General features: G+C 41.9%; 1 protein-coding gene across 1 annotated transcript in view; it reads left to right on the forward strand.

The window, feature by feature from the left end:
* ALK (ALK receptor tyrosine kinase) overlaps positions 1-16,281 on the forward strand; it is a 713,856-nt gene that overhangs the window by 522,853 nt on the left and 174,722 nt on the right. The window contains exon 6 of the mRNA XM_060168966.1: positions 7,758-7,885. Within this exon, the coding sequence (XP_060024949.1) occupies positions 7,758-7,885 (128 nt within the window). The remainder of the gene's footprint in view (positions 1-7,757; positions 7,886-16,281) is intronic.

Raw genomic sequence — 16,281 nt, forward strand, 5'->3', positions numbered from 1 at the left:
TAGTTTTTTTAAAAAATAAATCTTGATATCTAGAGGAAAGCCTCCTATCTTTTTCTTGAACAGTGTCCTGCCTGTTTGGCCCTTATACATTCAAACTTCCTTATAAATTTTAGAATAAGTTGTTAAGTTTCTTTAAAAAAAATCTGTTGCAAGAGGGATGGGGGGCTGGGCGAAGTAGGTGAAGGGGATTAAGAGGCACAAACTTGTAGTTAAGAAATAAGTCACAGGGATGGAACCTACAGCATAGGGAACATGGCCGGTAATGTTGTAATAACTTTGTAGTGACAGAGGTAACTAGACTTACTGTGGTGATCAATTCATAATGTATATAAATGTCGAATCACTATGTTGTACACCTGAAGCTAATATAATATTTATGTCAACTACACTTCAGTTAGAAAAATAAAAAGGAAAAATAAATAAATAAGGTGATAAATATATCTCCAGGGCAAGAAAATATTATTTTGCAAGTACAAACTGGAATTATATCTCAAAAGAAGTGCTTGTCACAAAATTAAAGTTTTTTTTGCGCCTTAATAGAAAGTTAACTTTTAGACAGATAAATTAACAAATTATGTTAATTTTATTTTTAGTGTCAAAAAATAAAAAATATCCGTTGAAGTTTTAGTTGGTGTTACATATAAACCTTAAATCAGTTTGAGAACTGACATCTTTACAATATTCAGTCTTTTAATCGTAAGCTTGGGATATTGCTTTATTTAATTGGGTCCTTTAAAAATATCTCAATAAAAGTTTATGATTTTCTCTACAGATATTTTGTACTTGTTTTGTTAGGTCTATTCCTAGGTACTTTAGACTTTTTGATGCTCTTGTAAGTGGTATCGTTTTAACTTGAAACCCAGAAGTACACAGCAGAGATGGCAAGAAAGCTCAAAGAGAAGCCCTCTGTTTGTGGTCTGAGGAGCAGGAAAGGGGTCTCCTGCTAGACAGAAAGTGGAGGAAGTCCCTGTTTTCTTTTGTGATTGCTCTTTTTTACGTCTTTGGTTCTTTCCCACCGCAGTCCCTAGGCAGTCCTGCATGTTGTAATAGCAGCAAGGGATGGCCACGCACCTAAAACCCCGAGGGAGGGGAACCCTTGTTTCTGGCCAGAGAAACTGTGGTCCCAAGAACAGGGATGGAATCCCCATTAGTTTTTCTTCTTTTTTCTTACTGCTTGGCCCCATAGGCAGAGTCAATCTCAAAAGGTTATATGACAGGGGCTCCCCTGGTGGTGCAGTGGTTAAGAATCCGCCTGCCAATGCAGGAGACACGGGTTTGAGCCCTGGTTGGGGAAGATCCCACATGCCACGGAGCAACTAAGCAACTAAGCCACAGCTACTGAGCCCACATGCCACAACTACTGAAGCCCGTGTGCCTAGTGCCCGTGCTCCACAACAAGAGAAGCCACCACAGTGAGAAGCCTGCACACTGCAACCAAGAGTAGCCCCCGCTCGCCGCAACTAGAGGAAGCCCACGTGCACCAACAAAGACCCAACGCAGCCAAAAATAAAAATAAATAAAACAAACAAACAAACAAGAAGGTTATATGACAGAGCAGGGAAATTAAAGCCTAGGCATTCTACCCAGAGTATCAGGAAGGGGTGCCTCTGGGAGCAGGAAAGTGTCAAGGAGACCGTGGTGAGGAAGGAGCTCAAGAAAGTGATCTCAGAATGGTGGGCTTACCGCCAGGTTGTGTGTGCATGCGTCTGACCACGGGCTTCGGTCTCCTGCACAGACCACTGCCCAGGTCTCAGACTGACTACTGGGTGGCTCAGCACACGAGACAGATCCCAAATAGGCTTTGGCAACTGAACTGACATTGGAGCCACAGTCACAGAAGATGGGTAGGAACTGCCAGCCTGAAACTAACCGTCTGCTAACTGTCGAATGCCTGCTAAAACAGAACAGAGCAAAACAGTCAGCACTCTCCATGGAATTTAAGCAAGACCCAAAGTCCTGTAAAATAATGTTCATACTGTACAGGATACAGTCCAAGATTGCTCCAGATATGAAAACCCAGGAAAATCTCACCAACTCTCAAGGAAAAAGACGATCAAAAGATGCCAACCCTGAGATTATACAGACGTTTATCAGATAAAGATTTTAAAGAATATATTATAACCCTCTAAGAATTAAGGGTGAACCCTCTTGAGACAAATGGAAAATTTCAGCAGAGACATGAAGGTATAAAAAAAGAACCAATAATTCATATACACACGCACACACACACGAGTACAAGTAAAACTGAGGTAATCTAAGATTGGTGGATTGTAGCAATGTCAGTATCCTGGTTGTGCTTTTATGCTATAGTTTTGTAAAATGTCACCTTTGAGGAAAACTGGGTAAAGTGTACATGAGATCTCCCGATACTGTTTTTTACAACTGCATATGAATTTCCAGTTATCTCAAAATTTTCAAATAAAAGGAAAGACTCAAACGGATACTTTAGGACTGAAAAATATAACTGAAAATAAGAAATTACTCTGTGGGTTGACTTCACAGAGTCTCTCTCCCCCACCCCCAACCCAGTTTCTGCTGTTGTGGTTCTGGCCCTCACTCCTGGCCTCTGCTTCCAGTCTCTCCTCCTCTGGTTCCTTCTAAACTTTGCTGTCGCGGTAATGTTATTCACCTGTGACTGTTCATGCCATTCCTCCTTTCCAAAGCCCATCAGAGGCTCATTCCTTACTGAAGAGCTCCGGTTCCTTTGCCAGCACCGTTACCCTCTAAGATTTTACTGTGGCCCATCTATCCAGGTTACTTCTCCTGTGTTCCCCGAAAATCCATTTTATTCCAGCCAAGCTACTCATCCTTCTCTGACCCTGTCTTTCTTTAAGTTTTTTTTTTCTTTTTATCCATCCGTAATGGCAACCTTCAGTTCTTTCTGATCATACCTCCAGTATTCACTGGAAGAAATCTGACGTATCTCTCAAGACCCATATTGGAATGTGATCTTCTTTTATTTTTTTTTTATTTGAGTATAATTGCTTTACAATGGTGTGTTAGTTTCTGCTTTACAACAAAATGAATCAGTTATACATATACATATGTTCCCATATCTCTTCCTGCTTGCGTCTCCCTCCCTCCCACCCTCCCTATCCCACCACTCCAGGCGGTCACAAAGCACTGAGCTGATCTCCCTGTGCTATGCGGCTGCTTCCCACTAGCTAGCTACCTTACATTTGGTAGTGTATATATGTCCATGCCTCTCTCTCGCTTTGTCACAGCTTACCCTTCCCCGTCCCCATATCCTCAAGTCAATTCTCTGGTAAGTCTGTGTCTTTATTCCTGTTTTACCCCTAGGTTCTTCATGACATTTTTTTTTCTTAAATTCCATATATATGTGTTAGCATACGGTATTTGTCTCTCTGTTTCTGACTTACTTCACTCTGTATGACAGACTCTAGGTCTATCCACCTCATTACAAATAGCTCAATTTCGTTTCTTTTTATGGCTGAGTAATATTCCATTGTATATATGTGCCACATCTTCTTTATCCATTCATCCGATGATGGGCACTTAGGTTGTTTCCATCTCCGGGCTATTGTAAATAGAGCTGCAATGAACATTTTGGTACATGACTCTTTTTGAATTATGGTTTTCTCAGAGTATATGCCCAGTAGTGGGATTGCTGGGTCATATGGTAGTTCTATTTGTAGTTTTTTAAGGAACCTCCATACTGTTCTCCACAGTGGCTGTACCAATTCACATTCCCACCAACAGTGCAAGAGGGTCCCCTTTTCTCCACACCCTCTCCAGCATTTGGAATGTGATCTTCTTGATGAGGCATTAATTTATCTTTATAACCATGATTATTGTCTCCTCCTTCTATGCTAGGGCTTATATCAAACATGTCCTCATATTATGGTTATTCATGTCTTTCTGCCACACCAAATTGAAAAGGTCTTCCTTTAGGGCTGGGACCGTGGCTTGTTTTGTTTGCGACGCTCAGAGTGCCAAGCTCATTTCTTCACCCAGAACGCTTTGTAAGTGAGTAGAATTGGAATGGATGCTTGATGGAATTCGAAACTGGGTGGAGTCCATTAGGTTTCTTATTTAAATAGTTTGGTTCTGTAGAATTGAAACAGAAGTCTTAATATTAAGTAGAGTATTATTCATGAGCTCTCTTTTAAAATCAGTGTTTTGGGGGAGTTGGGTGTAGTGAGAGTCGGGTAGTCATTCAGAGAGTACAAGGTTTCTTACTATCTGACTCTGACTTAAATGAATAATTGCTATAATGATTTGCAGAAATTTTTACCGCAAATTTACTATCTAAATAGACAGTCTGCTACAATGAATTTGCCTGCACACACCACTGAAATCATGAGTTGTTTGCAGGCCTTAGTAAGTGTGCAGCCGTCATAGCTGTATCAGGTTTGCTTTACACGCTAGCACTGTGCAGACACACTAAGGAGTGCATTAAGTATCAGACACTTAGATAGCTGTGTTTTAAATGCTCTATATTATTTAGAATTCCTTAGTGGATTTTTAAATAGGTGGAAAAGATACTTTAGTGATATTTGGGGAAAGGGATTGGGGTTTTCAGATGGGCTTAGGAATACACTCTTTTCTTTCCCCTTTAAATAATGAAACACTGGGGAAACACTTTCTCTGGTTGAGAAGACAATTTGATCAGAAAACATCCCAAATTTCAGGCATTCAGAGTAAACTACCTTGTTCAAAGTCATCAGGGAAATGGTGAGCAGAGCCAGAACTGGAAGTGGACAGCTCCAGAGAGACAACTGGAAGATAATGGATGGTGACAGGCCATCCACACTGTGCCTTTGGCTTTCCAAAGTCCAGATGGCCTCCCCTCACTGTCATATTGATTGACTAAAGCGCCAATGCTGAGATGGCCACAAATCCCCAGCACATGGGTACAGCTGCACTTGTGTCTCTAGGAGGCCCTAGGTTAGAACATAACCTTCCCCTTCGCAAGCAGAAGTAGAGTTGCCACCAGCCAAAGAGGAAAACAGGACCCTAATGAGCAAGTTTCATGACCACTGCGATGTCAACAAAGAAAATGGAGGCAGAGAGAAAAGAGAGCTTGAGTTTTTTTTCATAGGGTTTTTGCTGTCTCTTACACAAATCTGAGCCTAGGTCTAAGCTTGCCCTTTTTCAGTCCCAACTTCCCTGGTTATAAAATCATGTTCGGCAACTACTCTGAAAGTTATTAAAGTTGCAGCAGGAAACTATGGGAGGCCAGAGAATTTCAGACAAAAGTTATTGCATCAGTAACTCAGAAACTAATCCCTAAAACAATTGACACATTTTTCCAGAGGGCTAGTGCCAATACAGAAATGGAAATCATTGTCAAGGGCCACTGTGTACCTGGAATTAAAATCCATCATTCCTCAGAGCAGAGAGCTATGATTTTGGAAGAATATGAATAGTCATGCCTTTTATCACCATATTTCCTCGAAAATAAGAGTCCTTTATTTTTCAAAAGAACAAGAAAAATTCTGCTCTCTTTGTGTTTTTCCTTAAGGACCCCTCATTTACATTTTCTTTTCAAATTTTTTTTCTTTGACAGTCACACATTTAAACAGAAGGCCTCCTTTTCCTTATTCAATTGTACTGGTTTTATTTTGGATAGAAATCCTGTTGGGTACAGTAACAGAGAACAAACTACAACAGCAATAATCCCTTCTACAGCATCTATTGTTGGGAAACTTAATACACTTTTTTTTTAACATCTTTATTGGAGTATAATTGCTTTACAATGGCATGTTAGTTTCTGCTGTATAACAAAGTGAATCAGCTATACATTTAATACACTTTTATTAAATGGCTGAGGCACTGGCTCCAGTGATCTGAATTAACTACAGAAGAGCACAGAAAGGGAACAGAAATGCCTTCTGCCTTCAGCAGAGTGCACTACATGCCCAACAACATGGCAGGGACCGGAGACAAAAACTCCCATCCAGGAACACCCACCTGAAAGACCATAGATTGCCTTAGGCGGCGCCTTCATTACCAAAAGTTAACAGATGGAAAAGATTTAATGGGATCTTGGGAATTCCCTTGCTGTCCAGTGGCTAGGACTCTGCGCTTTCACTGCCGAGGGCCCAGTTCAATCCCTGGTGGGGGAACTAAGATCCCGCAAGCTGTGCAGTGCGACCAAAAAAAAAAAAACGATTTGATGGGATCCAGTGTTAACAAGCAAATAAGCAAATGGAGAAATGGGCCTTCTGATTCACTGTTGGAGGACTGACAAAATCCTCAGAGTTTTAAATGTATGTACACTTTGACCCAGGTTCTAAGAATTTGTTCTAAGTTAGTATTTACATAAGCACACAGGGTTAGCCTCAGCATGAGAGGAAAAATCAGGAACAATGCACAAATCATTAAAAATGCAATCATTGAACTGATCATGTAATTTATATTTATTGTCTTGTGACATACTGTTGAGTGGCAAAGTGCAGTCACAGCAAGCTTATGTGTGTATGACCTTATCTGTGTAAAACTGTAGCTAAAAGGCTGTTCACAGAGGAGTTCACCATGGTAGTCTCTGGATGACCTTCTGGGTGACTTTTACTTTCCTTGACCAACTTTTCTGGATTTTTAATATTTTTTATACTTGGGGTTTGGGAGGGTGCTTTAAATTTTTTTCAAACAGAAAGCTAGTCTTTCCCTAAGTTCCTTCGTACTTGTACTGCCATACCTAAGCCCAACCTAGTGGCAAAACACTATGAAACATTGTGATGAGTTCATGGGTGTATCCAAATGTGAAAATTCATCGAATTGTACACTTTTGTACGTGTGATTTATTTATTGTACATCAATTACACCTCAATAAAATTGTTTCTCTTTAAAAGGAAAGAAAATACAAAATAGTCCAGGTAATTTCCATTCTCCACACAAAATTGTCAAAATAACTATATACATAAAAAACCCTGAATCAATTTTGGAAAGTAAATTTGATGTTCCAATCAGTGACAGGAGGCTACTCCAAGAGGTTAATAGCCTGAGTGAGGTGTAAAAATGTTCATTTAGCTTATTCGCCGTTATCCAGTGATGTCAGTGTCCTTGATTATAGATAGATGCAGTGCTCAGTGTTTGACCAGCTTCTGTCTTCTTCTGTTTGAACCTTTTTGCAGAGTCCATGTCAATCTTAGGTAACTTTTACCCCAAAGCATATGCTTCAGTGCACTTTAATTTTCCTTCAGTAAATAAATAGCACTTGCTAGCTTCCCTTAAGTAGCTATATAGCAAACCTGAGGGTTCTGAGACTTTGGGATCTGATAAAATTACAAAAACCAAGCATTCTTTCCAGAGATAATAATGAATACACTGATAAATGCTTTGAAGACAATTCCTTCACTCTGCGGGCAGATTTTCTCAGACATGTATATTCTTTTCCTGTAAGACTAGCTACTGAAGTAGTCCAAAGGTCTGCAGTTGCCTAAAAAGTATGACAAAAGGAACACCAATGGCTACAGTGGGTTTAAGAATTGGGTCTCTGAGTTAGCTGGACAAGAAAGAAACAAATGTGTGTGTGTTGCCGTCAGAGTCACCATCCTCAGAGTTTTAAATGTACATACGCTTTGACCCAGGTTCTAAGCATTTGTCCTAAGGCAGTATTTACATAAGCACACAGGGTTAGCCTCAGCACAGTCAGAAAGAGGAAAAAGGGTTCCACCTGTTGGTGCGGCATGAAGAATGTGGGCCAGTGCAGGGGTAGGACCTCTCTGCTGGTTAGGTCTGCTTCTCATCACCGTTTTTCTATGCTTTTCCCCTCTGCTTTCCAATGCAACCAGTTGGACTGTGCTGCAGGGAAGAATTGGGCGCCCAGAGAACCCGTTCCGAGTGGCCCTGGAGTACATCTCGAGTGGAAACCGAAGCTTGTCTGCAGTGGACTTCTTTGCCCTGAAAAACTGCAGCGAAGGTATCTGAATCTGGCTTTCCCCTCCACTCCTTGGTAGCTTGTTGTCTTAAGTGGGTCAATTACCTGCCGCCATGATTAGCTGGGAATGTGCACACTTACATAGAAATGTCTACAGTGCTTTGGGTCTGATTGTGAGTATTGTCAAGTGCTCCATAGCTCAGCTGATCAATTTTCAAAGATCGAGTATAGTATTATATCTGCTTAACTTAAAACTTTATCAAATAGAATATAGTCTTTGTTAGATAACACATTAGCTTAACTCCCCTGGCTGTCAAATACTTTCAGCTATGGTTTTGTTTTGTTTCGTGGAAATTTTCAAATGTTCACAATTGAATAGAATAGTGCAGTGAACCACCATGTACCCTCACCCCAGTTTCAACAGTTATCAACATTCTGCCATTTTTGTTTCACCTATATCTCCACTCCGCTAACTTGATAATGATTAGTATTTTACTTTTCTTCCTGAGGTAAAATCTACAACTATGTATTTTTAATGATTTGATTTAAGCTGTCATTAAGGGACAATGTGGGAAATGGTTATATGTGAATTTTTTGCTTATTTTGTAAAAATCATTAGGGCATGGTCCACTGTGTCATTGAATTTCTTTTGCATAAGCCCTATATTGTGAATTTATTTCAAGATTTATTACCAAGAGAGGACATCTCTCTCCTGAAGAATAACTTGTTGATTTTTTTTTCTTTTTGCCTTTATTGCCAGGCAACTCTGAACTAAATGCAGTACTTAATCACAATAATTATATCTGTGTAGTTTTTTGTTGAGCTTATTTCCCCCTCCCTCTACAGAGTTTTTGATCTTCTATTCTTATTTTCAAGATCATGTTTCATATGTATCTTTCATTAGACGTTGCCTCAAGTCTGACTGGTATGCAGGATAAGATTGACCATCAATACATATATGAGGTCGATCTTTCCTTGGTTCTTCAGAAGACCTAGGGTCATAATTATAAACATCCTTTATTATTTCCCACATGTAGAGGGTATACAAGATGGGCTTGAATTATACAAATCTTCAGGGAAAGAGTTGCTTTCATTGCCACTGTTCTGCTGTGCCTGTCTCTTCCCACTGGCTCACTGGGAAGGGAGCTCTCACCTGTGCCATGGAACCTGTGGTCTGGCGGCCCAAGAATGAAGTGTTGACAGGAAGGAAGCCTGTGGCACTCCCAGACCTAACCTCTCCATTTAGACTGTCCATGAACAACCATGGAGGCCCATAACACACAGCCATCTGTTGCAGGTAGAGGCCCCGTTTTGAATCTGGAGCTGGTATACGAAGCGGACTCCCTTTGGTAGGGAGCCCACTGACCACCCAGTTCCTTACGTTGCTGTAGCTCTTCATTCATTGCTGGCCTTGCAAGAACTTTGAAAAAGCGTATTTGTTTCTTTTTTTCTTTAATCAAAACTGATTTATGTGTGGGAAAAAGAGAAGTCACCATAACATGATAGATTGAACTTCAGTTCAAGTTGAAAAGTTGCTTAGCCTGTGATGTGAGGCACTGTACAAGAAACATGTGGTTTGGGAGAAAGCCAGGAGCTTGTACGAACGTTTCTACACTCACGAGCTTAGGGATTTGTGAACCTCTCTGTGTTCACAAATGTCAAGGGTCTGCCTACGTACTGTCCAAAAGAGGCCATGTGTTGAAATGGAGCCGGTTAACAAGAATGTGTCAAGGAGAAGGCATTAGTTCCCAGAACTGGCCTAATTGCATTTGAACAACATCAGGAGAAGGGAATAAGTGACTACAAAACTCCAGGTATCAGGCCCAGCACAAATAGTCCTGCAAAAATTCTTTCTACCTTTGAAGGATATCAGCCAGTTGTGCACAATTTTCGTCGCTTAGAACTTCCTTTCAGCTACAAAAGTTTTCCTCTGTAGCTTATGTTGCATTTGCAGTGACCTGTTGCACAGTTTAAAAGACATGTTTCTTTTCTGCTTCTCTACCTTTATGAAGCCAAGAGAGATGACCTCTCTAACTTTCTCTAATGATCCAGAAAGTGTTTCTTCTGGCAGGACACTCTCTTAAGGAGGGAGAAAAGAAGTCTTCATCTGATTCCCTAGGGGAAGTAGACTGGCCAGGAGACCCAGGGAGGTTCTCGTGGCCCAGCTACCTTCCTTCAGAGGCTCCAAGTCCAAGAACAGATGGCTTCCATAGGGAACAGGTGTCCTTTACGCTCCTTCTCAGGCTTAGAATCCTGTGACCACCAAGGGGTGTGAAGGGATCACTGTGGATCTGTGTAAGGCAGAGAAGAACAAAGTGATCCCAGTGTGTCCTGAGAACTTCTAACTCTCCCTCCTGTTACAGAACAAATTGAGGTGCATATCCGTTGGTGTGGACAAGTTGCAAACATAAGAAGCACCCTAAAGCTACCCTCATATATTTAAAGGGAAAGAGTTGTTTTGGAGGCGTACTCAAGGCCTGTTTGATATAGACAAATGTCTGCGTTTTCTGAGGTCATTGCTTTAGTTAGGTCATGAAGAGGAGGAGCTAAGAGGAGAGAAGTAATATCTTTGAGGGGGTGATGCTGATGACATGCTAGCCAGGTTGTTAATAGGTTTGCAGGTTGTCTGGTCTACTTTCTATAGAACTCTACAACCCTTCCTTGTCCCACGTGAAAAGAGGTGCCTTTTTTTTTTAAGATGTTGGGGGTAGGAGTTTATTAACTAATTAATTTATTTTTGCTGTGTTGGGTCTTCGTTTCTGTGCGAGGGCTTTCTCTAGTTGCGGCGAGAGGGGGCCACTCTTCATCGCGGTGCGCGGGCCTCTCACTATCGCGGCCTCTCGTTGCGGAGCACAGGCTCCAGACGCGCAGGCTCAGTAGTTGGCTCACGGGCCCAGTTGCTCCGCGGCATGTGGGATCCTCCCAGACCGGGGCTCGAACCCGTGTCCCCTACATTAGCAGGCAGATTCTCAACCACTGTGCCACCAGGGAAGCCCCCAAGAGGTGCCATTTTAATTAAACTGGAGAAAGGGGAAGTTGGACAATTTTCCTCGCATAGGAGATGATATCTATCTGTGGGTGTCATCCGGGCAGAGGTCGTGCCTTTTTCCTCTCTGAATCCTGACACCTATCACAGTATGTAACAGTTAATAGCCGCTCAGTTAATAAGCAATAAAAGCTCACATCTGTGGAGCACTTACCATGTGCACAGGCAAAGTGCTGATCCCTTTACGTGTGTTAGTTATCTCCTGCGAGCTTTACAATAATACTAAAAAATAGGTACTATTATCCTCATTTTACGTATGGGGAAACGGAAGTTCACAGAAGTTTCTAAAGTTGCCATAGTCATTCAGTTAGGGAAAAGTAGAGCCAAACTCAATCCCAAGTCAACTGGATCACCAAGCCAGTATTTCTGTCCATGACATTCTGCTGCCTTAATGGAATGTGTAAAGGCTGGAGTTTTATAGATTACTGGAAACCTTAAAATTATCCTTGACTCTTCCTCTTATCCCTACATCCAGATGGTCAAGTCTTGAGCTCTAGGCTTGTGGCTGCCTCACATTCTATCTGTTGCTATCTAGATGCTACTGTTACTGCTTCTCAAGTTTATCCTTCTGACTTCATTTCCTCAGCCATGTGCCTTATCCAGGCCTTCACATATGCATGCTGGGACTTTGGCAAGAGCCAGCTGGTCTCCCTGATATCATTATCCATCCTTTGCACATTACCAGGAAAATCTCCCCCAAATTCCTTTTCTTGTGGCACTTTCATGAGAATTTCAGTAACTTCTTATTGTCTACCACGTCAGAAATATGAGGGCTAGAATGGACCACCTCACTCATTTCCTGGGGCCAGGAAAATGATAGGCTGGGGGTCACCCAGCCAGTTGATGGTAGAGCTGGACCATCTTGACTCTGACCTTGGTATTTTCACCACTGCTCAGTCTTGCCTAGAAAGCCCCAGTGTCTCTGCCTGATTTCCAAGGTTCTTACAATCTGGCCCCCCTGTATCTGTTCAACATTATGCCCTCTGTTCTCTACACCTTCTGTCCTCTAGTCAGACTGGTGTTCTGTACACTATGCCAGGAGTGCCCTACTTGGTCCCAGGCCTTTCATTTTGAACACTGATTGATCATTTATGATCTAGCTTGGAGCCCAAACCCTCCAGAACATCATTCTCAGCTAAAGAAATTCTTCTCGGAAGACTTTGCTCTCTGCATCTAAATTTAGTAGCTGTTTTATAATTATTTCTCAACTAGTCATTTTAGGACCCTAACTTGAGGTTCAGAACCTTGTCTTCTATTTCTTTTATTTCTCCAGGGGGCAGTTAACACCATGCTAAATACATAAGAAACACAATGTAAATACTTGTTGACTGATTGGCTAATCAATCAATTGATAAATGCTACTCCTGCTTTTATAGCTTTGGGCTACTACTCCCAAAAGAAAGTAGCAGTGAGTGGAAATTACTTGGAAGAGGTTTTCCCCTCATCTTGAAAGAGCAGTGTGTATATTCAGCACTGAGGGGAGGGATGTCAGCTCCTAGAGACACCCATGCCCTGGCTCCCAGGGAACTCTTAACCCTTTCAAAACGACCTTTCTTCAGCAGACAACCCAGAGCAATAGGATTGTGAAGGACACTCATGGGGACCCCTCATGTTCAGAGAAAGCTACAGAAAGACATATGTCAGAATGGCAGGATTAGCATACTGAAAAGGATTTGAAAACTATCAGTGTGCCTCTGACCAGCTCATAAAAATACATATTGCAAACACCCATCTAGCACCTTCTATGTGCCAGGTCCTCTTCTAAGCACATTGCTTATATTACTCATTAAGTCCTTATTGCTGTGAGGTATACATTATTATTATCATCACTCCCGTTATATGGATGGGGAGATCGAGGCACAGAGACCTAAGTAATTTACCCAAAGTCTCACAGCTTTGGCTCCAACTGGCTCCAGCATCCATACTCTTATCTACCACACATTGCTGCTACCTGTAGAAGGTCCCTGCTGGACAGGACCTCAGAAAGCATCTAATCTGCCTCCCTCCACCATGTGGAAATTGAATGCACAAACACCTAAAGATTTACCTTGAACTTTGACACACTAAATTACTGATTAGCCCAATGTGCTTTCTACTTCCATCTCATGGTTGTCAAGTTCTCACTTTTTCTAAGAAACCAATTTAGAATTTCCCTCTCCCTGCCCAGATGGGTCAAAGGCAGTTTAGGAGGACCACCCCCCACCCCCCCCCACCCCACCCCCGATCAACAGTGGGCAAATCAAGGAACTAAAAATGGCTCCAGTGTAAGCTTAAGCATATTTTACTGCAGGTCACCATAGTTCCACTTCTCTCTAATGAACCTGCAAGAATCTCACAGCTGAGGTCTCCCAGGTCAGCGCCACATTCAGCTCACTCACAGATTTCTCAACAAGAAGTGCTCTTGACCCCTTACCCTATCAAGACATCTCCCTACACATTACCTCTTCTGATCCATTCAGAGAGGGTGTCAGAAGCTTCACACTACCCGTGGTGGGGGGCAGGGTGGGTATTTCACTAACTTCTGTAGTTCAGGAAAGGGAAGAAATCCAAGGTGTCAAATGCAGTCCAACCACCGTGGGTACCTTAAAACATGTGTCCCAGAAGAGTTGGAGATGCACAGATATCTTAACCTCTCTGGGCCTAAAGTGAGTGCATTTGAACTAGATCCACAGTCCTTAAACATTTTTTAGAGGCTGAACTCTTAATTCAAATAAAATCTTATATAGAAGTCCAGTATATAAAATTACACAAGCAGAGCTGCCCTTGAGGAAGTGAGGGTGGGAAGCCCACCCGTTCCACAGCCCTTGACACACCCTCCAAATGGGTTTTCATGAAGTACAGTTTGAGAACCCCTGGACAGTCTGATTTTCAACTCTCGTATTAACTCCCGCTTTTTGATCCTATCATATTGTAATTATTTAAAATGTGATAGGCAAAAGTAGTTACATTAACCATACCTTCTTTAAATGATTAAGACTAAGCCCAAGGCTATTGTACTTTGAATATGGGCCATTTCCACAAGACAGATTTTTGTCACTGTGGGTCCTGGCTTTGAGATGCTAGGTATGGAGCTGGTATGAATGTTTCCAGTAAAACATGCGTGGCATCTCCTGGCCTTGTCTCCTCTCTCTTCTTACTTCACCAAAGACAGTGATGGGCAGTGGAGGATGTCCTCCTTAGACCAAGAGTTGACAAGAGGAAATGAGAGAAGCTAAACAAACAGATTCTAATCTTTGGCCAGCCATGTGGAACCAATTAGCCTCTAGAGTAAGCTCCAAAATCCAGCTGGGTAAAATGAAGGAGTACCTCATGGGCTCCTGGCAGCTTGGCCCAAACTGGGCATTTTCTGTTCCAAAAGCAAGCAATGCCCTGCAGGATCGTCAGTCTGTGCTTGTAAAATGAAGATTACTATGACACACTGTCTTGAGGCTGCTAGCGGAAAACTCTCTATGTAACAGACTCATTTATCCCTCTATCCATCCATGCATTCACTCACTCATTCGACAGATATTTACTGAGCAGTACTAAACTAAACACAATATGTATATAGTGACACGGATATAAACTTGTTTCTGTCTTAGGACTTAGTTTTGGTGTGGTGGCTTTAAGATCTCCATTCTACTCGGCACAAACATGCTTTCCAAAAGACCTCCCTGGCTTATATTTAGTGTGCACCAGAGGTGTTGAATATGTGCTCCATTTGTAGAGATGTCTTCCTCCAAACTAGTTGCAATGCGCCTTTCTCAGACCACAGAACGTGCGCTGAATCAGCAATCAGGGGATTTAAGTCCCCTTTCCACCACTTATTTGCCATAGGCCAGCCAACTCTGTGGATCAGAAGGGACATTAGAGGTGTCCCCCAGAATTGGCACACTGATCGTTTTTTAGTTTAAAATAAGAATAACAATATGTCAATGGCTGTCCTGAAATTGACCTTAATCATGAGGGTCAAAAGAGAAGATGGCTGTGGAGGTGTGTTTGTAGGTATTGCCCTGAGCTACCTGACTTCTCTGCCCTCACCTGGCCTGAGGCCTTTAAAAATGAAGCTGCTCCCTTTCTGCTGCTCGGTTTCTCATGGAGAAACTACTATTCACAGAAATAAACTGGCTCTTCTGACGCCTCCTGCAAACGTTTCATGTTAATGATAACGAAACGCCAAGTGGGCAGTGGGCATGGCCAACCTGACGCTGGCACCCAGGTGGCCACCACCTGGGTTGGTCTCTTTAAGGGACTGAATCGACTGTGCGGTGGTGGGAGCTATTGCTTGGAAGTGAAAGCCAAGGAGAAATCGGAGCCACAGCCTGGTGTCCTCACTTAGTTCTCACTGTGTCTTCCAGGTGGAGGGTGAGCCCCGTTTACCAAACACTCCCCTTCTTAATTCCCAATTTCTAAAGCTTCTCGCCCATAATTTATCTGTGGACTATACTGTTTAAAATGATGATTTCATCTAGCCACTGAGATCTACTCACATTTCCCCAAATGCCTCCCCACCTCAAGCTTTCGCTCCAGCTCTGCCCCCCTCCCCCATTCCCAATATCTGCCTGTCCCAGTCCTACATGTCTTTTAAAATCTCAGCTCAAATGCTGTCTTCTCCAGGAAGTCTCAGCCCAGAATTGTGTTTCCATATATTTCTGTTTTAGAACAGTCTACTTCCTTCCAGAGTTATTTATGTCTTGCTCAATAGATGTATGCTAGGTTCTAGTTTTAAAAAGACCGTGTCTTTTTTTTTTAATCTCCTATATCCCAGTTAGCAACTAACAGTGTTTTTCCCATGGTAAGCAGTGAATAAAGGTTTTGCTGTTACAATGTAGGAGAGAGATTACAGGCTTTGGAATCAGACAGAATGAGTGTAGAATTTCAGCTCCATCACTTACCACCCTTTTGAGCTCAGAAGAGGTTTTTTGTTTGTTTGTTAGTTTGTTTTTATCTATGAGTTTGGGTTTTCTCATAAGTAAATGGAGCTAATAATATATAATTATGGGTTTGCTGGGAAATTAAAACTGATATTGTGTGAAGAGCCCCTAGGACAGAGCTTGGCACAGTAAATACCATCTTCCTCTCTCTCCCATGTCCCCTGACTGAGCTAAATGTCCTCATTCTGGAACCAGGGCTGAATAATTCTGCACGACTAGCCCAGGGTGTGTTATATATTTGCAGGGTCACACCCACCTTTCACTTTAATTTTTATTGTTTTTTCTTTAATATATTACCTTTTTAATAATATATTTTATTTAATTGTTAGTTTATAGAATTTAATTTTCAATAGTAATTGTTTATCAGCTAGCTCACAAAATTTCTGAAAATTTAATAATCAGCTCTTGCCAATGAGTATGAGCTGGCTGTAACCCACCACTGCACTCTTTCCTTCCCAGACGGCTTTTTCTAAACCCCA

Source organism: Lagenorhynchus albirostris, chromosome 13 (assembly GCF_949774975.1).
Source record: "Lagenorhynchus albirostris chromosome 13, mLagAlb1.1, whole genome shotgun sequence".
Classification (NCBI taxonomy): Eukaryota; Metazoa; Chordata; class Mammalia; order Artiodactyla; family Delphinidae; genus Lagenorhynchus; species Lagenorhynchus albirostris.